This window comes from Rattus rattus, chromosome 1 (genome assembly GCF_011064425.1).
Source record: "Rattus rattus isolate New Zealand chromosome 1, Rrattus_CSIRO_v1, whole genome shotgun sequence".
Lineage (NCBI taxonomy): Eukaryota > Metazoa > Chordata > Mammalia > Rodentia > Muridae > Rattus > Rattus rattus.
The window spans coordinates 65523371-65544488 of NC_046154.1; the positions used below are offsets into that span (position 1 = coordinate 65523371).

Here is a 21118-nt window from a genome sequence, read left to right on the forward strand (position 1 = left end):
TAGCCCTAAACAGTAAATTGCAGGTATATTGATCAGAAACAGATAACTGGCTAGGTTTCATAGAGGGTGTAAGTGGACTTGACGTTCCTGAAACATTCCTGAGACAGAGGGTGCGTAAGAGGGCTTGGCTCCCAGCATTTATACATACTTGCCCATTGCTCAGATGACATGACTTGTGGACCTGAGAAGACTTCCCTTCCTAAGATGAATTTGAAGGGAATATCTGAATTCAGTTCTTCTGGAGAAAATTCTGTTTCAGTGCAGGAAACTGCCAGGAAACAGAATTCTGTAAAAATGAAAAACTCCCCCGAATTGGATTCTGTGTGTTCTTTGCGGGCCAAGCCAGTAGGTGGCACTCTTCTTCTCTAAATTTTTCTCATAATCGAACTTTTGGTTTCCCTTTTCTTTCTCTCTTTCTTTCCTTCCTTTCTTCTTCCTTTCCTTTTCATCTTCCTTCCTTCCTCTTTCTTCTTTCCTTCTTTCTCTTTTTTCCTGTCTTTCTTTTTTCTTTTATTCTCTTTCTTTTCCTTGTTGAAACAGTTAGCTTTAGGTCATTAGAAGAACATTGACTAAGGTTTAAAATTAAGAGGAAATTCCTATACCTGAGAATTCCATTCAAACCTTGAGCTCTTTCATTCTGGTTTCAATGGTGGTTTAATGTTTTAAAAACCTCCAGTCAGGAATCAAGATGTAAAGAAGAGACAGCATTTGTAGAGTGAGCAGAGCTGGGTAATGAGGAGAGAATGAGGAGCACACATTGGGGCTTTTCTCATCAGGGAGGGGGAAAAAGGACAGTGACACTGAAAGATGGGGTCTGGGACAGCAGGGAGGTACTGGGAGAAAGCTATGTGTATGCGTACATGAGTTACACATATATACATACATATATAACATTATGGTATTATATCACATATACAGCATATCACATATAATGTATACATTTACCTGTAGTTCCACTTTCAGTTTCAGTCTAAGACAATAATGCCCATATATTTTTCAGCCATCAATTCGTATTGAATATTGAATTCAGTGATTAGTCTTCCATTTCCAATGTGTCTAATGGCAGAAGTATTCATTTAATTGTTACAGCAGCAAGGGTTTTCAGTGCCTCAACTCTCTGTATTTTTGCATTTACTCTTTCGTCTCTCCTGAAATGTTGGTTGGATGGTTGAAGTCTCCAATTCTGTGTCTCTTCTCTGCTTTCCTAGAAAGAAAACCCTGAGGTCGGTTGTCTACATACTGTCAACATGCCTGATTTGAAATTAGAGCTTACATCTAAGAGGGGGTTCCTGCACTGTCCAATGCTTACCACAGAACTCTTTCTCAGTCCCTGCCAATGAATGGAGAGACTCACAACTGTTCACTGAGAAAAGGAAGGGCTGATTTCCTGGCCTCAGGAACCATTGAAGAAGAGGGAGACGAATTGGAAGAACCAGAGGCAGTGGATGATGCAGCAAAGCCGTGTTCTTGAACCCAACAGCGTAGTTTCTCATGTGAACTGTGAGTGGTTATGACTGAATGGACATGACCAAGCCAGACAAAATATCAGCTTGGAAAACAGAGGCAATTCCAATCTCCAGCTGAGGAACTGTGGCAAAAGATGGCTGCTGGAGGAAAAAGATTCAGGTATCTTCAGAGATGGGACCCCTGAGAGTGGCTACCCTTGCTCCACGAGATGGTACTGTACCAGCAGGATGAAGGTGATGACGACGACGACGACGACGACGACGACGACGACGACGACGACGACGACAATGACGACGATGATGACAAGGAGGAGGAGGAAGAAGAAAAGAAAGAGAAACAAGTCACAGAAAAGAGAAGTAGAAAATGGGAAGAGGAAAGGTCCAGGAAATAGAAAAGGAATAGTGGTGTTTCAAAGGGTTAATTTTAGAGTCACTTCACTCTCCTGGTTGGATTTATTCCCGGATTGGTTTATGAGGCTATGACGAGTGGGGTTAATTCCCAGGGTCTTCTTGTCTTGCTTTTCTATGCCATATATGCAGGCTAGTAATTTTTTATCTGTTTTGTGTTGCTGTACATGACCTCACTCATATTTAGAACCTAAAACAATTAAACTCATTAATGATAAGAGTAGATGATAAGTATATGAGATCAGGGAAACCAGATGCTAAATTAACCCAGGACATATTTGGTCAAAGGGGACTAAGGAATGTGAGGAGCAAGACTCTCTGGTTGTCTTCTGCACAGCAGCTGTCTATCCAGCCAGAAGAATACTATATGCTAGAGAGAAGATGAAAAATATTTAGGGCTTGTCTAAATTCTGTGCAGTGTATATGTCTATCCTCTCTAATATTTAGAAAGTGTTCATGTACAGTGTAGACTCTAATGTGAAAAATATTTGATAATGTTAATGAGATAACAAATTAACTAATCCAAAGTGTTTTATAAAGCAAATTTATTTGAATACAAAACAAATTAATTATAAGTGACGATTTGTTATATTAAGAAATATAGGCTGCAAGATTAAACAGAAATACCTTAAATTATATTACTAGCAGTAAAAATAAATAAATAAATAAATAAACAAATAAACCCAAATGGGTGCAAACATAAAAATGGTTTTGCATATTGAAACAATTGTTCAATATTGCTGAAACATCTAGACAGTTGATTGCATTCATACTGAAAGTAATGAGAGTCTTTAAGGCAGCACTTATAAAGTGTGATACAGTGTCCTAGTCCAGAAGAGTCCTCTCCACGCTTTGTCTCAGGACTCACTTCTCTTCTCTCAGTCTTGACAGCAAGTGGACTGAGGAAGACAGGGCTCTCCAGACTTCTGCTCTGACCACCTCCCAGGCACAGGGGCTGTGTTTCTTCTCTCTCAGGTACACAGTGATCCTGTGGAAGTATTCCCTCACAGTCAGGAGGGAGTCTTCCTGGGCCAGGGGAGATTCCTGCACCCCCACTTGCTGCATCTGACAGGCTTGCAGACCACTCAGCTGCTGCTGGAGGTCATTGCAGAATGAGTCTAGGAGGGTTGCATCCCAAGCAGCAGATGACTCCTTTGACGTGAAGAGGTTCAGGATCTGCTGGGTCAACTCATGCAGGAGAGAGATAGCTTGAGCCTTCTGGATCTGCTGGCCATCCACCTTCTCCAAAGGGAATCCAAAGTCCTTTCTGTCCTTCAGGCAGGAAACAGGGGAGAGTCTCCTCATTTGTGCCAGGAGTGTGAAGGCTCTCTTGTTCCTGAGGTTATGAGTATGAGGCAGGTCACATCCTAGACAGCAGGTCGACCAGTGGCTCATCATGACCAGGACCACTAGGAAAGCACAGAGACTAGGCATGGTGAATGTGGCCAATGCTTGTGGTCTTCTGAGCTGTTTGGTCCTGTTCTTCCTCTCTAGGTTCTCTGAAGACCATCCTGTGTGAATGTGTCTTAAATAGGAGAAAAACACTAGTTTCTATTTTCTGAATGCTTCCCCTCTCTTTCCAATTCTTTTTTCACTTTCTTTAACCCATTTTCTTTTTGTGTCTGGGCATTTTTTTTGTCAATCATTTCATTTTTCATTATTGCATCAACTTTCTTTGCTCTCCTCAACAACTTCTCCACAGTATGAATTTCCATTAACTTCTCCATCTTCTCCATATATATATATATATATATATATATATATATATATATAATGATGTCTGTATGAAGAACGAAAAGAATTTCACCCAAAATATATTCTTTAAAAAGCAGGATTTCTTTTTAGTATAGAATAGAGTTTATTTGGAGCATGGGAATGGGAATTAAGGGGGTAGTAGAGGCAGAGAAAGGCAGAGAGAGAGAAGTGGAAGTAATGAAGTAGAGGAATAGAGGCTGGCCATGATCACGTGAAGAGAGAGAGCAGGGAAGGGAAGGCAATAGCAAGAGAGCAAGAGTTCTTAGAAGCTGTTGAATGGCTCAGTCCTCAGTATTCTTACAGCCCACACAAGTACCTGGTTTATTTCCCAGCACCCATGTAAATTTAGGTACAGCAGTACATATAATTAATCCTGAAACTTGGGAATGGAAACAGACAGGGCCCTAGAAATCAATGCCATCCCATCTAAGTAGGAGTCAGAGTCTTCCATGCGACCAAAGACAAGTGGAAGTCTTTGAAATCACAGAGCAGGCAGAAGAATGTTTTCAAAGCTTTTTTCTGTCATTTTTCTCCCTTTTGGAAGGGAAGAGTTCATTTGTGTGTTCTCTGTGGCCTCAAAGAACAAAGCTCAGATATGATTTTGAAATCAAAATTTAATTTTCCCATTAAACCTCAGATATACCAAATATAAACAGAAAGTCTCATATCCAATGAAAACAGTCAGTATGGTAGAACATCAAAGTGCATACATGTATAAAAATATATACCAAGTATCCAAATTGGCTTCATTGGCCCTTTTTGAGCAAATGTTTTCTTCACTTCTTTGAAATTGGAAATGATGTTCTCATGGCTCTATGAGTTTCCTTTACTGTGTAGACACTGGTTAAAGCTTTCCCAGCACAAAGACTCTTCAGAACAAATATGTAAATTATGTTTTGTTATTGTTATTCCCTTTGGGGACTCATTACAGTTGACAGAGCTTTGCTAATAGTTCTCTCTCTTAGGAGGCAGTTCCAGCCGGCCAGGAGGTTGTACCTCCCTGTACCCTCAAAGTCATTATGAAAATAAACATCCCCCTTTCTGTCCACCCTTTGTGCACTGATGTCTACAGTGTTCTTCAGCGTATAATGATCATCCCCTGAATGCTATTTTATTCTCTTTTGTCTATCTCCCTCCTTCCTTCCTACCCCCTCTCTGACTCTCTGCCTCTGTCTCTCTCCCTCCCTCTCTCTCTCTCTCTCTCTCTCTCTCTCTCTCTCTGTCTTTCTCTCTCTCCATGTGTGTGTATGTCTTTGTCTCTGTGTCTCTGTGTCTCTGCCTCTCTGCCTCTCTGTCTCTGTCTCTCTCTGTGTCTCTGCCTCTCTGCCTCTCTGTTTCTGTCTCTCTCTGTGTCTCTGTCTCTGTCTCTCTCTCACACACACACACTCTGTGTGTGTGTGTGTGTGTGTGTGTGTGTGTAGTCTGATACTAATATTATGCCATTTTCCCAAGTACCATGTGACTCGGTTGGTGGGTTCTGAGTCTACTCACTTTTTGCTTCAGCGTATCACCGTATCTTTAGCCCTCCTTCCTGAAACTCACTGCCTGAGAGCACACTTACCACATCCTGATGATGCCATCATTCATACTGGATGTGCTATATACTTGGTTTTCAAAATCATAAACTCTAGAAGTTCTTATGTTTACTGTGTTCATGTGGAGAGCTTTTTATTTCAGTAGAAATACACAGTCCATATTTTTGAAGACATTTTCTAGTTTTTCTTAATTTTATTCCTAGCAATAAGTACTAATTGTTCTGCCAAATGCTCATTTTATAATCCACCCTTAATCATCAAATACTTGTTATGTTTGAAATATTTGTAAGGACATACTGTCACACTAATGGTCGAGCATTTGGTTGTTGTTCAACAGGAAACACAAACTAAAATTGTTTATCCATTTTGGTTGAAGTAAGGGAGGAAGGGGTCTTGAATCCCCATCCCCCTCCGTTCACCTCTGAATCGCATGGTACAGACATCCAGACTACTTTTCCAGAAAGGAAGAACTTTACATCCTCCAGTTGCACATATTTTTTTCATTTAATTGTACTATATTTTTGAAGTGTTAAAAGTAAATGGTGGAATTCTTCCTTGAGGTCTTTCATTATATTTATTTCATGATGATGTCAGAGAGTAAAATGAAACAAGTAGATAGCATGCATTCAAATGTTCATGACAGTTAACTATTTATTTGTTTGTTTGTTTATTCTTTTCTACTTCCCTAGAGAGAAAAACACCCATTAGCTTTTGTCGTGAGAAAAAATAGGTGGTGTCAGTTGTTATAAAAGCAAAGAGGAAGTGACGTTTGCTGTTCCGATAGGGAAGCAATACCATTCATGTCAGTAACATTCAGTATAACACTTGGGGAATCCCATTTTGTGAAATTTTTTCTTTAAAACGATAATATGAAAATAGTTACCTAAGATTTAATGAAGTTTCAATAAAAGTGTAACGACATTACACTTAGAAAAAAAACAGCAATTCTCGAACATACATAGAAGCAGAAAGTGCAGTGATGGGGGTATTACAGCACCTGACTGAATGTAGTATAGTGTTGTAGTCATCAGACTAGCAGGACTGACCCTATGAGGATCAGTGCAATGAGACTGTTGGCCCAGAAATAAATATAGACAGCTACATCCATCTGAATTTCACTGAATTAGGAACAGCACACATTGGAGTTGTGGCATCTCTTCTGTAAGAGTGATTGGAAGAATGAACCTAGATCTCTGTCTGCCAATCTGTACAACAATCAAGTCAAAATAAATACCTAGATGTCAGTGAAGAAAATTTGTACTTGGTAAGACAGACATAGAGAAAACTCTTCACTCTAGCGAGAGGCAAGGGCTTTATGAAAAGGACCTAGACAGCCCAGGAAACAGCAAGATGTGAGAAATGGGAAACTGGCGCAAAAAATAGTATAAAATGTCAATGCTTCTGCATAGCAAAGGAACTAAGGGAACGTATAAAAATCCTAAGGAGACATTATTCTCAGCGACAGGGCAACAGTCCTCCTTCCACCTTGTAAGCGCCCTCATGTTTTACATGCTCTAACAGCTGACAGTTCCCACTTAGAGACCTTAGAGATGTGAGGGAGTAATACAGCCTGAAAGTCAGAGTTGGCTCCCAGAAAATCCCGCACTCAATCTTCAGCCCTACCTTATACTAGGGGATTTATCTGTGATAGAAGCACAGCTGGCTCTAGATTAAACTTTTGTTTCCACTCATGTTCTGTCAGAGACTTTCTCTATGCTTCCCTTTCTTCTCAAGCACAACAACCCCCATTCCCCACTCCAAACACACTACATGATCACGGAATTGGCCACATCTGACTTACACAGTATAGTTTACTATTTTCATTACAGAATACCTCCATAGGCACCCACAAGTTTGTAAACCACTTTGCATGCTTCCTATATGCACTTACAGTTGACCCTTCATAGCCCTTCCTTTATCTATTTATTTGAATATCCACGAGGTTTTGGGTTCTTATTGACCACAATAAGACTGTGGGTGGTAACCAGGCAAGAGGCGTGACCAAACACACTCAAGCTAAGGTTCATAGAGAGTTTAAAGCTTGGAAGGACAACAGAAGGAGTCCAAGAGACATGAGAAGAATCCGGCATATTGGGAGGATGGACAATGACAGAAAGGATCCTTGGCCAGCTGCCTCCTCTGCTGCCTGGCACAGCCTGTTGGAATTTGTTCATTGCTGGGTCAAATCAGTGAGGAGAAGCTGGGTATTAAAGGTGTAATGTGATATCAAGAAGTTTTAGAGTAAAGAGAGTTTGAAGGACACAATACTTTCACACATAAAAACAATAAGAAGGGGAAATGTAGGCAATTTGAACTTCCATTTCTTTTTAGCAGGATGTAAACCCTTGAAACCCTCTCCTTCTATTCAGTGGGTCACCCCTCCACACCACATACAGAAAAATAACACCAGCCCATGTGCTCCCTGTAGCTGTGTGCACTTCTTTGGGGCAATGATTTTTGTTTTTGTGTGGTTCCCAAAATTTGGAATGAATCAGAATGCTACTGTAGGAGGAAACCTGGGTGGATTTAAAAGGTGGAGAGTGTTACAGTGTCTCCAACATCACCAATATGACTGCAGGCATCTTTCCCACAGTCACTGTGTGTCAGAATAATTTGAGACTAGATTGAGGTCAGTTGGAAGGGATCTCTGTCTTATGTGCTCTTTGTAATGGAAAATCACCGTGTGCTACCAGGTGACTAACTGTACCTTTTCCCTGTTCCAACTGGGAGGCACACATTCAAACACCCCAGATAGTCTGTGGTCTGTGGGCAATGTGACAAAAACACATAGTTGTACTTGGTCCTTGTTGGAGCCTTACCTGGATGTTTGAATTGTTGCAAACAAGAGGGAAATTGTGCCTATTATTCCATTGAATTTCCATTTTTGCATGTCTTGACTTCTTCTTGAATATGCAGAATTCAGATTTTGTTCAGGCAATCCCATCACAACTGCTTGCAATTTCAGAAGCCTTTATTCTGTTGTTTTACCTAGTCTGTCATCAGGGCCTGCAGATGTGTATCTGCAGGGAGTTCTTTGATTGCAGTGCATCTGTTTTTGTTTCCTCATCATTGAGATTTCTTCACCATCATTTGTGCTCACATCATGTATTAGTTTCCTGACGTCATTTTTGGGATACTTGTGTGTTCTCCTATATTTCGTGCTGTCACCTCAGAATAGTCCTTCAAAACATTTTTCAGGAACTCGTTGTGTGGTTTCCATCTGAAGAGGTGTGCTTTATTTTCTCCAAGGCAGCTTGCAAAGGAAGCTGGTTTTACCTTTTCAGCTTCCCACCAGACCCTACTGACACATAAGCCTCTGCTCTGAGTCTGCCAATGTCCTTTACTGCCCTTTATAGCCTTGGGGATCATTGTGATTAGATGGACTCCACCTTTCCCTGTAACTCTGGCAGATTCAAACAGCAGAATCTGATCACTTGCTCACTCCTAATTCTTGAAGTAAATATCACAAACTGCCACAATCTCAACTTGTGCCTGCAACAGCATACATCTTACTGCTCTTTTATTTTGGTTTACAAAACATGGGTGTTGATTTGCTTTCAGTAAGCTGAAATACAAGAAATTATTAATTAAAGAAAATAAGCAAAATGACGGAGTAAAGAAAATGAAAAATCAGTTGTTGCAAAACGTAATAAAATATGAAGATAAATTTGTTGTTATGTAAACTGTACAAATCCCATAAGTACATGAAAATAGATAGATGATAGATAGATGAATAAAGAAATATCAGGTCAGTCATCTCTGAGAGACTAATCTCCCTGGATAGGAATCTATTTCATATATATATATATATGTATATATATATATACATTATTAAAGTATTTCCTAAATTCAATTAAATCAAATATGACCAAAGTATAAATGGGAGTCACTGAAATAACAAAGGTCCAAGTCTGAGGTGTCAGAGCACCCAGAACAATGCTTTCTAGAAGACTCCAGTCTACCTTTGCTTCTTCATCTTTTTGCAACCTTCTTCTTGCAGAGAAGGCTCTGGACTTCCGCACAGACAATTTCCCAGGCACATTCACTGTATTTCTTCTCTCTCAGGTAGAGATGGATCACCCTGAAGTATGTCAAGGGCACTTGTAGGACAGACCTCCCCCACCCATCGCCTCCACCTAACATACTGCAGGTCCTCCAGTTGCTGAAGGAGCTCAGCATGGAGTTTGTCAGGAGGGCTGCATTCCAGCGTCAGGGGAGCTGTCTGTGAGCAAGAGTTGGAGGGTCGAATCTACTGGAGCCTCAGCTGGAGGAAAGACATAACCTGGATTCTGAGGAACAGGATACCGTCCACCATGTTCCTTTGGAATTAAAAGCCCCTTTGTCACTCCTGCAAGAGGAAGAGGAGACACTTCTCACTTGGCCCAGGAGCACAAATGTCTTCTTGCTAAGCATGGGAGAGTCTGAGGTACATCAGAGACCAGAGGTCCAACAGAGCATAGCTGCACATCACCAGGACGGCCAGTAGAGGGAGGAAGAGGGCCATGGTGAAATGAGGGTGTCACTGTCTGAGCTGGGGCTGGCTAAGTCTTGGACTCCAGGTTCTGTAAAGACAGCCTGTGCATGCCTGGCTTCTATGCAGTAAACACCATTGTCATGTCTGAACACTTCCCTACAGTTTACCTGTGTTGTTTTGTTTGAGTGTTCTCAATGTGACCTGAGAGCACAAGCCTAAAATAATACTTTTGCAAGGAAGGTGAGTGTCCTCAGTAAACCAGATACTCCACTCCAAATGGAAATCATCATTCCAAAGTATTTAGTCTGTACTCTGAAGTGTGTATATGTATGTAGTCACTCACAAACACATCCACAACTATAGACTTTCTGCATATTCAAATATTGGTCTGGCGTAGGGACAAATGTTTAGGCATAGTCTGTACCTCTATTTTCCACCCTTCTTTTACATGCAGAGCGATGCCCCTGAATCTCTGTGGGTCTCTGAAGCTGTGCTGTGTCTTCCTGAACCTTCATGGCCAGGAAGCAGCAGGAGCAGAGGGAGGTTGTTTGAAAGTGACTCATTACTTCTGAAACAATTCCCCTGAGATTTTTCTCCTCAGGGAACACATTCTTGCAGGCCATGCAGTTGTGAATCACTGGTCTCTCCAGGTCACTATTAATGCCCTCTGCTCTCTTGGCCTACATTTTTCATACTGAGGTCTAATGTTCCCCCTGCTGTAACCATCCTGAGTATGGGTTCTTCCCCCATTGTGTCTGAGTGTGATAATTCTAATCCTAAGGCAACACTGCTTCCCTCTCACCATGTGACTCACGCAGAGTCGTTCATCACATCATATTAACTCCTTGTGCACAGTGACAACATTTCTTAGCACCCCACTTCACACCTCACACTGAGAGAGCACACACACTTTCCTGTCACTTCAAAGCCCGGGTTCTAGAATTGTTGTTCCCTCTTCTTTCCTGTACATAAAATCCTTGAGTTCGTGTTTGTGTGAAAGGCTTCCATGGTGACTTGTGTCCCTCATATACAAGTGCCAGTAAACCTCAGGACCGAAAACCAAAATGGTTTTTTGTTTCACAGCTGAAAAAAAAAAGTCTAATTTGTCCTAATTCCATTTTTATTAAAGAAATTGCAAAGCCTAACCAACTCTGTTTTGTGCAAGACCTGGGACTAAACTCCAATTCCAGGAAAAAAATCACAGAGCGCTCTTGAGCAAGCATTCTACAGCAACCCCACCCGCTTAGCAACAGCCAGTCAGGCTACAATAGCAGGGTCAAAGTACATGGAGATAACTTGAGACATCCTGCAGAGAATAGATAACTTAATCACTCTGTCAGGTGGTTTTGTCCCCATGTTTGGTTTCTGTAGATTAAGTCAGAAATGCAGTTTTTAAAATGCTAACTTGCTGACCCATAGGGAAATTCCTCAAGCTTGTTATAACTACAATAAATACCCTTTACCCCTGGATTTGGGGCTCTCACTCTGACCAGCTGCAATGGCGACAGTGAGAGACCTTGCTTGCAATCCCATAATAAAGTCCCTTAGGTGTTTGCATTGGAATTGGCTCCTAGATGGTGTTTTAGGATCCCTTCAACTTGAGCAAAACAAAATATTTTGTATCTTGTAAATGCTGTATTTATCATCAATCTTCTTAAATCCTGGCGAATTACATATTTGACAATTTGACAGTGGTGGACTGATGAGTTATTTTCACCGACAGCTAACTACTCACAGACTAGTGCCCTACATGTGTTTATGTATGCAGTCTGATACACTACCCATATTCCATACCCTGCAAGAAACCCACCATCACCATCACTGTCTCTGATCCTAGTGCTGTGTATCCTAAACATCCTGGCCAGCTTCGTGTGTGAACTTAACATAAGCTGAAGTCTTCACAGAGAAAAGAGCCTCAGGTGAGAAAATACCGCCATGAGACCCAGTCCTAAGGCATTTTCTCAACTGGTGATCAAGCCATTAGGACCCAGCCCATTGTGATGGTGCCATCTCTGGCCTGGTAGTCTTGGGTCCTATAAGAGAGCAAGCTAGGCAAGCCAGGGGGGAAACAAGCAAGCCAGTGGGTAACATCTCTCCATGGTCTCTGCATTAGCTCCTGCTTCCTGCCCTGTGTGAGTTCCAGTCCTGACTTCCTTTGGTGAAAGACAACGATGTGAATGTGTAAGCTGAATAAACCATTCTCCCAACTTGCTTCTTGGTCATGGTGTTTATGCAGGAATGTAAACCCTCACTAAGACAATCTCCTTCACTTTTTATTTATTATTTCTACTTTTTTAAAAAATAAAACTCCTTAGGGATTTTGTGGCCTAAAAAAACTTGTTGAAACTTCCATTGTCATAAAGTGAAAGAAAGTGAACTTCACTTAAGATAGAGGAAAGTATCAACTGGGGAAACATGGTGTAGCAAAGCTGGGTGACTCAGGACAAGAGCAAGGTGAAAGCTGGACGCTGACCTAGAAGTCTACAAAGATAGGTGTACGGGGATGCATCTGGCAGAGACTAAGCAGAGAGCCACTGCCGTGCAGATCCACTGCCTCTGTGAGGCCAGAGAATTGTATTTCCTCTCATTTACTGGAGACTCAAATAGCTTTGAGGACAGAAAGGAGGAACCAGATCAACTAACTCATAAAAGACTAGCAACCAGTCTCCACTCACAGCAACACTAACTCCAGCTGGGTGGATTGTATGTTAATAATCCCTCAAGGCCATGAAAATACTCTGTCCAGAAATCTGAATGAAAATAGAAAGGGAATTAGATGAATTTTAATTTTTTGCCATTAATTTTGATAATAATTAAGATGACATTAATATCTAAGAAATGCTACTAATGGGACTTACATTGCTGTGAGGTCTTTGAGAATATTCACCCATATATTATCTGTCAGGGGAGATGCCAAGAGCAGGAGTATTCACTCAGCCTTCTCGGTAAAACGACTTGAATGATATTCATTTAAAGGACATCTTAGGGGCAAAATTAACCTTCAAAGCTAAAACAAGGAGTTGAGATGGGGTTTGTCTGCATAGTCCTTAAAAAGAAACAGAGAATGGGGTCACGAGAAGAGCCCAGGGAGACTCGTGGCATGAAATCTGGAAGGCAGAGGAAGGTAACTGCAGATTGAATAGTCTATTTTCTGTTTGTAAGAAATAATGCCCTTTGTGTTTACTGTATGTGTATGCGTGTGTACATGTACCACGGGCAGATGAGTGTCTTTTTCTTTGTTTATAATTGGCTTCAAAGCAGATTTTCCCCCCACATTTTTGTCCCTGTATCATGAGTTTCTCTAGTTTTAGAGGCAGTCATTCTCGTTTTACAGACATTTAACAACTCTTTAACAAAACTGTCATGTCTGAAGTGCTGTCCTCTCTGTGACAATTGCAGATGGTACACTAGACTGTGTCACATGGCCCCAGATGAACCTCTCAAAGCTTACTTGGAACAAGGGGTATCCTGTTTGGGCCACAGTGCTGTTACTGGAAGTTGATAGATGCAAGGGGAGCTGGGATGGTATCCTGGGGCTGTCAGTGATGAATCTGTTTGCTTCAAAGGAACTCAGAGTGAGTGGAGCTCATGAGGACTCTTCAATGGGTTTCATTGGAGTGAAGTTTCCTTCTGCTAAAAGAGAACATAGGCTTGACCTAATAGTACCAGAGCCACAAATGTGAGACAGAAGAATTTCAAGTTCAAGACCTGTTTGGGCAACTTTGCAAACATTTGGAGAAACTGTACCCTAAAACACTAAAGAATGACCAATGAGACGGGGATCTAGCTCCAAGGGAGAGCATTTGGCTAGTATGCATGAGATTCTCCTTTTGAGTGCCTAGTATTGGAATGAATGAAGAATGAAGGCTTTGCTACCAAGAGCAGCTGTGATTTCTCAACAGTGTGTTTTTGTTGTTGTTGTTGTTGCTGCTGCTGCTGCAGCTACTGTTGTCTTCTTCTTCTGAGCAGAACTTTGAACCACTTCTCTCGATATGTACTCAAAGGCTCTGACCCTCAGTACATGCATACACTATCTGCACCACATTTGTATTTTAAAGAAACTGAATGAAGGGTAGTTTCTCAGTTTCCCTGGGATGCCTGAGTTCCATGAATAAGCTTCTCTACACTGTGATAATGTGCTGCTTTTTAGGGAAAACACTCTCTCTCGCGCTCGTGCACACACACACACACAAACACACATGTATATGCACATGCAAACGAGCACATACACATTTGCAAAGAATGCTAAAATAACCTATACAGTCTCTTTCAAATACTCCATAGGCTTCTGTGGCCTGAGTCACCTATGCTGGTGGTAGTGGCTGTTGGTGCCTTCTCCCTGGAACAGCACTGGACTCTCAGAAGCCTCTTCAGTCATTTGCCTTTTTTAACATTAAAAAACTTTTAAATGGTTAACTCCACATAGCCCAATGGCACTGCTCCATCCCTCAGAATGCTCTAGAAATGTTTTATGCCACTCTGCTTTCCTTCCATGTTCTCGAGCAGAACACATTTGTGTTCTAAGCAAACAGACTTCCTGTGTTTTGTTTTCTGATGGAGTAAGGATGTAGAAGTACCTGAACAAGGGAAAGATGGGCTCCTACATCCTTAACCAGTTATTCGATGGAGGTCGACCTATGTGGTTAAGGCTCTTTATTTAAATGTGTTCTGTATATTATTGGACATTAGTAGGTCTTGACCACTGCAACTCAGGAATCAGGAAGGTTCAAAATTCAAGGCATGGCCACAGTCACACTTTTGGTTCTAAGGCTCAAAATGGTATTTAACTCACCTGACACTGCACATTGATCTTTCCCCAAAAACTCTGTGTTCACCAAGTCATTGTGGCCACCATCCTGTGTTCCTTGTTATGTGGACTAGACACTGCACAGCAAAGCTTCAGCAAAAGGATTCACGCCTGGTTCTTCTATCAATCAGATGTTGGTGATGGAGCAGGTCAATAAATACTCTTCCGACTCATCCCACCCATATCCAGACCATCTTCTCAGTTTTCAAAATACATAAAAAGCTGCTTTATGAAACAAAATATAGCTATAGAGAAGTCCAGGGCAGTGTGTCAGTACAGAGACAATAATAAAACTTTCAGGTATAATTATTTATATTTTAAAAAGTTGATGATACAAACGAGAAATATAGAAGTAGTGAGAGTGGAAAGAGGTTACGCAATAACAACATCAGCCAGGCTTACACCAACAACAATGCCCCCAAAAAATGGATTATGGGGGCTAAGATCCTCTCAGGAAGGAGAGGATCATGGGTGTTGCTACCTGTTGTTTACAAAGAGATGTCCATGATGCCATGGCCAATTTTAAATTGTAAGAAAGGGTTTTCAGTATTTTCTCTGCAAAAAGAAAATGGTCTTTGAGGAGATCCATGTTTAAAGTGTATAAAACTTGACTACATGTGCACATGTATGAATTATCACACAGTACTACATAAATATAGACTATTTTCATAATTTAAGGCATCATCTAAGATGAAATTCAATTAGAAATATATCTATGTCACCCTGACTAGCCCATTTACCAGGGTGGAGAGCATAGAAGGCCAGAGACAATGTCCTTCCACATGTAAACCCTAACCCTGATCCAATAACGGGGCTAGAGCAAAGCACAAGTTGTTCTCTGACCACAGGCAGAGGCCAGGCTGGTCCCAGTGAAGTGAAAGCCCCCACCCTCATCAGCAGTCACACTTTCTCCTTAGTTACAATGTGCTGCCCGTCTCCTTGGTGCCTGTGGGTGTCCCACAGTCCACAGGTGTCATGGGCTATCCTAATAATCTCTCGTGTTGCTTTACCTGTGTCTGTGTTCTCTCTAAGGGCCCAGCGAGATTGGCACTGATGCACTGTCATTCCTTCTGCAACGGGGTAGGATGCTCAAGAGAAGAGACTTCTAGAAAGTAGGAACTTGTAAAGCAACCTCTAATTAGAGCCGTGTAATGCACATCAGACAGGACAATACCATATCCCTATAGGCACATCCTTCCTCCCCTCCTGAGACCAGCAGAGCCCAGCAGGATTAACATGGGAGGAGCTATTGTCCTCTAAATGCAATAGTGACAAAGAACACATTCTAAATGCGTTGTTCCCACAATGCTATCCATTGCCAAGGAAAAACATGTTTTACAGAATCAGGGAGTGTTTCTACATGATATTAAAGCCAAGCAAATGGGTTCCTTCTGCTAGAGTAATAAGTTCATTGCAGAAAAAAAATTGTTCATTAGCTCTAAGACCAGTAGATTTCTGCAGAGACAGAAAACAAGCAAGTCTCCAGACTTGACCGCCTTCCTCTATCCAGGTAGTTATTGGGTCACTTCTCTGCTGTTACTTTCTCAGCAAAAGCATAAAATGGTCCAGGTTCTGATTTCCTACTAGCTACAGCTATACCATCGTAATAGATATCATTGTCTAATTTTAAAAAGCATCCTACACTAAGGCTGGGGAAATGGCTTAACAGTTACAAGCATTGGCTGCTCTTCCACAGGACCAACATTCGATTCCCAGTACCACATGGAGGCTCACATCTGTCTGTAATCTCAGTCCTAGGGGATATGATGTCCTCTTTTGGCATCCTCAGGCACTGCACACAGGTGGTAGATATACGTGCTTGCAACACATAAAATACAAATAAATCTTTTTAAAATTATTCATCCAAAGAAAGTGGGAAAATAATTCTTTGTTTGGGAATTTCTACAAAATGAAAACTCCCACTCATCTTTTGTTTTTTATTTGTGTTTTCGTTCTCTTTGGGGGAAACTAATGTCAGATACCACAAAGAAAAAGAAAAAGGCTTTTGGAGTAGGTTAGAATTAAAGAGTATGAATGAACAGAGCAATCAGGTACTTCTTGGGGGAGAAAAAAAAGTGCTTACAGTGATTTCTCAATGAAAAGTTTAAAAGAAAGAAAGGAAGGAAGAAAGAAAGAAGAAAGAAAGAAAGAAAGGAAGAAGGAAGGAAAGAAAGAAGGAAAACAAAATGGTGGGAATTGTGCCTGGTGCCTGTATCAGCAAGGGAATACTGCATATTTCACTTTGGTGCAGGATGCCAACTGTCTTCCAGTATTCCTACCTACAGACTTGTCCTAGCTGAACATAAAAAGCTATTCCCATGTGAGGAGTAACTGCTTCTTCAGAACTCTTCCTTGAGTTCCTTCAGAACTCTTAAAAATAAAATGCTCTGAAGATGTCTACTAAGATAGGTAAAATATTTCCATATTGTGATGCACTTTTTACATCACATATTCCGTTACAATATGTAGCTGTTAAGATTACCACAAAAATGGTCCTCGGCAGCATGAAGAAAATCCCCAGTCAGTGATGAGCTTTCAGCGTGACCAGAATCTGCCCTCACTCAGTCCGGTTGCTGCCCTTGGTAGACTTACTTTCCAGGCACACGCTTCCCTGGGTTTTCCTTAACCCAGAAGCACTATATTCTGCATACATCCTTCAGGTATGACATTAAATTATATAGAACAGCTATTATGGGTGCTCTCTAGCAGACGGATCACAGCACACAGACATTTTACTTTACTTCTGCTTTCTATTTGTGGCTTCTGCTCTTTAGGGAAACTGTTGAGCTGAAACCAGACAGAAGAGAAAGCAGCTACGTGTGAACAGGCAGAAAGGGGAAGAAAGAGATGACAGAGTCATATGGCAAAGGTAACAGCTGCCATCACAGACCTTCTGTACTTCCCTCCAGAAGTTTTCCCACGGAGCCTCTACCTCCTAACTGAATGTAGGGAAGAGAATCCCTTCACGTGATGAGTGTTCCTCACCTGTGGTGCGTCTCTGTCTCCCCAGACTTCATAACCTAATGCTGTCTTTTTAAACTCCTCCCTCTGAAGTCAGCTACTGAGTAGTGGATATATGGCCTAAGAATTTTAGAGAGAAAAGTAATACATTGAAAAGTATTTTTCAACATTTTTTTTTCTTTTCTTTTTTTTCGGAGCTGGGGACCGAACCCTGGGCCTTGCGCTTGCTAGGCAAGCACTCTACCACTGAGCCAAATCCCCAACCCCATATAATATTTCATATACAATAAAATATTGGGAAATACTTGACCTGGAACAGCAGTTGGTTTTTTGTTTGTTTGTTTGTTTGTTTGTTTGTTTGTTTGTTTTTAGTGATAGAGTCCTGAGAGAGAGAGGGAGGGAGAGAAGGAGGGAGGGAGGGAGGGAGGGAGAGAGAGAGAGAGAGAGAGAGAGAGAGAGAGAACACCAGGAGTCAGAAGATAAAGAGGATAGGAGATAAGAGTTTGAAAAATTTGCACAAGTTGTATCTTATGCCAAGCAAACTTATTAAAAAAGTATAGCACTGTATATACTAGTTCCCGGGGAGAAATGGTAATCAGCAGAAACCACCATACAAATAGAACTGTCAGCAAAAAGCTAATAAAACAACGTTGTACAGGGAGAACACGGGGTATCTCGAGAGCATTATAGACTGAGCACACAGCAGCCTTGGGGCTGATCACCACAGCCCCTCAGAGTAGGAAGAATTGGATTCTCAGGATCCTAAGCCACAGCTCTCCCAGGCCCTGGGCCCAGCATATATATTGGCCCTGCAATGCTGTGTTCCTTCTCCATAAATCAGTGGCTCGGGGAAAAACCTCACTCAATCAGTCCAGCTCTTAACAGATACCTAGCATATTTAAAATACTGTATGTGGAAGAGAGTAGCTAAGTGCTTTTACAATGCACACTTTTGTTTGCTGTTCAGGACAACCATGTCCTTTGACCTCATTTTAATCCAGAGAAAACTGAGGCTTAGAGAAATTGAAGTGACCACACACACACACACACACACACACACACACACACACATCCCTAAACAGAAAAGAATTTCAACATAAAGTTATGCTCTCTGTACAGCTGTGTTGCAGGTTTTGTATTGTCAGTTCCTTTAATAGTTTCCAGCCCCCTTTGCCCTAGAATTATGTACATTTCTCCTGTTTGCTGGATCCCAGTGGTTAGTTTTGCAATGTCAGCTAGTCAAGAATGCTGAGGATTCGAGGATTCTGTCAATGTGTTTTGGACTCTCATGATCCTGTAATATTTTTAAAGGTGAGGGAATTAAAGGAGACGGTGGAAAGGAACTCCTCATTGTATATCCCTATTCCAGGAAGTGGTTGCTTTGAAGCCCCAGTAGGAAGCATGTGGCAATGATGCCTACTAGCTCATTGTGCAATTACAGGACAATAGTCTGGGTGTGGCACTTCTTCAAAATCACAAGGGCCAACTCTCCAGCCTTTCTGCAACTCAGAATTCTGTCATTTAGGACTCTTCCTTTGGGGCTACTTCCTATGGATATATCTTTGTGTTCATAAAGAATAATTAGTTTCCCTAGAGTTGAACACAATGTAGCCTTATACTCTTAAAAATACCTAACAATTGGATTTATCTCAAGATTAAGATGCAAATGAATCTTTGAAATGTCTGGCAGTGAGAATCATTTCTGTGTTAGAATAAGACTCAATTTTGCCGGCAAGTTGGCTGAGGAAGACAGGGCTCTCCAGACTTGTGCTCTGACCACCTCCCAGGCACAGGGGCTGTGTTTCTTCTCTCTCAGGTAGACAGTGATCCTGTGGAAGTATTCCCGCACAGTCAGTAGGGAGTCTTCCTGGACCAGAGGAGGTTCCTGCACCCCTACCTGCTGCATGAGACAGGCTTGCAGACCACTCAGCTGCTGCTGGAGGTCATTGCAGAATGAGTCTAGCAGGGATGCATCTCAAGCAGTGGATGACTCCTTTGATGTGTAGATGTTCAGGACCTGCTGGGTCAACTCATACAGGACAGAGATGGCTTGAGCCTTCTGGATCTGCTGGGCATCCACCTTCTCCAAAGGGAATCCAAAGTCCTTTCTGTCCTTCAGGCAGGAGACAGGGGAGAGTCTCCTTATTTGTGCCAGGAGTGTGAAGGCTCTCTTGTTCCTGAGGTTGTGAGCTTGAGGCAGGTCACATCCTAGACAGCAGGTTGACCAGTAGCTCACCACCAGGAGAGCCATCAAGGAAGTACAGGCCCTAGCCATTGTGGATCTTGCAGATGCTATTGGTCCTCTGAGCCACGTGGTCCTGAACCTCTAAGTTCTCTACAACCCTTGTTTTGTTGCTATGGCTTAAATAAGGAATGTTTGAGGTGTAATTTTCTTACTGTCACTCAAGCTATTTTCTACCTCTGTTTTTGTTTTCTTCCATGTATTTCCTACTTGGTTCAGAACAGTGTTGCTCAGTGCTCTGTTTCCCTCCTCCTGCCTCCTTTTATCTTTCCTAAATGCACTCATAATCTGTAGTATTATCCTTAAGCATCTTTCAAAATTGCAGAAAATTACTAAAATATGTTAGGTTTTAAAGTTAAAACCCTCCCTCCCTCCCTCCCTCTCTCTGTTGTTATGGGTATGTTGGAGGGTGCTCTCACCCATATATGCATATGTGGAGGCCAGAACCTGACAGTGTATTTTTTTTTCTCTATGAATCTTGCGTTATCTCTTAGAGTCTCACTGAGCCAGACCTCCTCCATCTCAACTGGCAAGCCCCCATAATTCTCCTGTAGCTGTTTGAATGAGAATCCCTCCATAGGCTCTGCAATTTGAATAATTGGTCCCCAGTTGCTGGTGCTGTTTGGGGAGGCTTAGGAGGTATGTGGTCTTGTTGGAGGCATTATGCCACTGAAGGCAAACTTTGAGTTTAAAAATTCAGACCATTTCCAGTTTGCTATCCCTGTTTCATGCTTGCATTTCAAAATGTGCACTCTGAGCTTGCTGTTCTAATCACCAAATTTCCTTGCAGCCATGCTTCCTCACTATAAGAAACTCTTATCTCTCTGGAACCATTAGCCAAATAAACCTTTTCTTCCATTAGTTGCCTTGGTCATGGTGTTTCATCGCAGGAATTGAAAAGTAGCTAATGCATAAGTTGATACTAGAAGTATTGGTTCCAACACTTCTAGGGATGTAATAAAACACCCTAACCAAGAAAACTTATAGAAGAAAAGTTTATTTGAGCTTATGGCTCCAGAGGGCTAGTGTCCATGATGGTAGAGCAAAGACACGGCAGCAGGAGCAGGAAACTGAGGGCTTATATCTTGAACCGCAAGCCCATAACAGAGAAAAGCAAATTCCAAATGTTTTGAACTCTCAAATCTTGGCTCCAATGACATATATTCTTCAACAAGGACACACTTCCTAAATAGTACAAGCTACCAATTGGAGACCAAGTATCCAAATGGCAGAACCTATGAAGGACTTCTCACTCAGACCACCATGCCACCTGTCACTGTCCTCCCTGTAAGCTCCAGGTTATCAACATGCACCAGTGTTCCTGGCTCTTGTGGGGTTGCTGAAGATCTGAACTGAGGTCCTCACACTTGCTCAACAAATGGTTCTCCCCATGTAGCTAACTCCCCAACCCTGTCAGTAGTTTTTAACTTCACTTGCTCCTAGACTTTAATATAATTTTTTTCTTTTGAGA

General features: G+C 41.7%; 1 protein-coding gene and 1 pseudogene across 1 annotated transcript; both read right to left on the reverse strand.

Moving 5' to 3' along the window:
* Positions 1-2637: 2637 nt before the first annotated feature.
* On the reverse strand, positions 2638-3308 carry LOC116888021 (interferon alpha-1-like). Its single transcript, XM_032889434.1, has one exon. It carries the CDS (start codon positions 3306-3308, stop codon positions 2739-2741), a length of 570 nt encoding a protein of 189 aa, XP_032745325.1. The 3' UTR covers positions 2638-2738.
* A 15642-nt stretch (positions 3309-18950) lies between these two features.
* LOC116888032 lies at positions 18951-19680 on the reverse strand (annotated as a pseudogene).
* Between the last annotated feature and the right edge of the window lie 1438 nt (positions 19681-21118).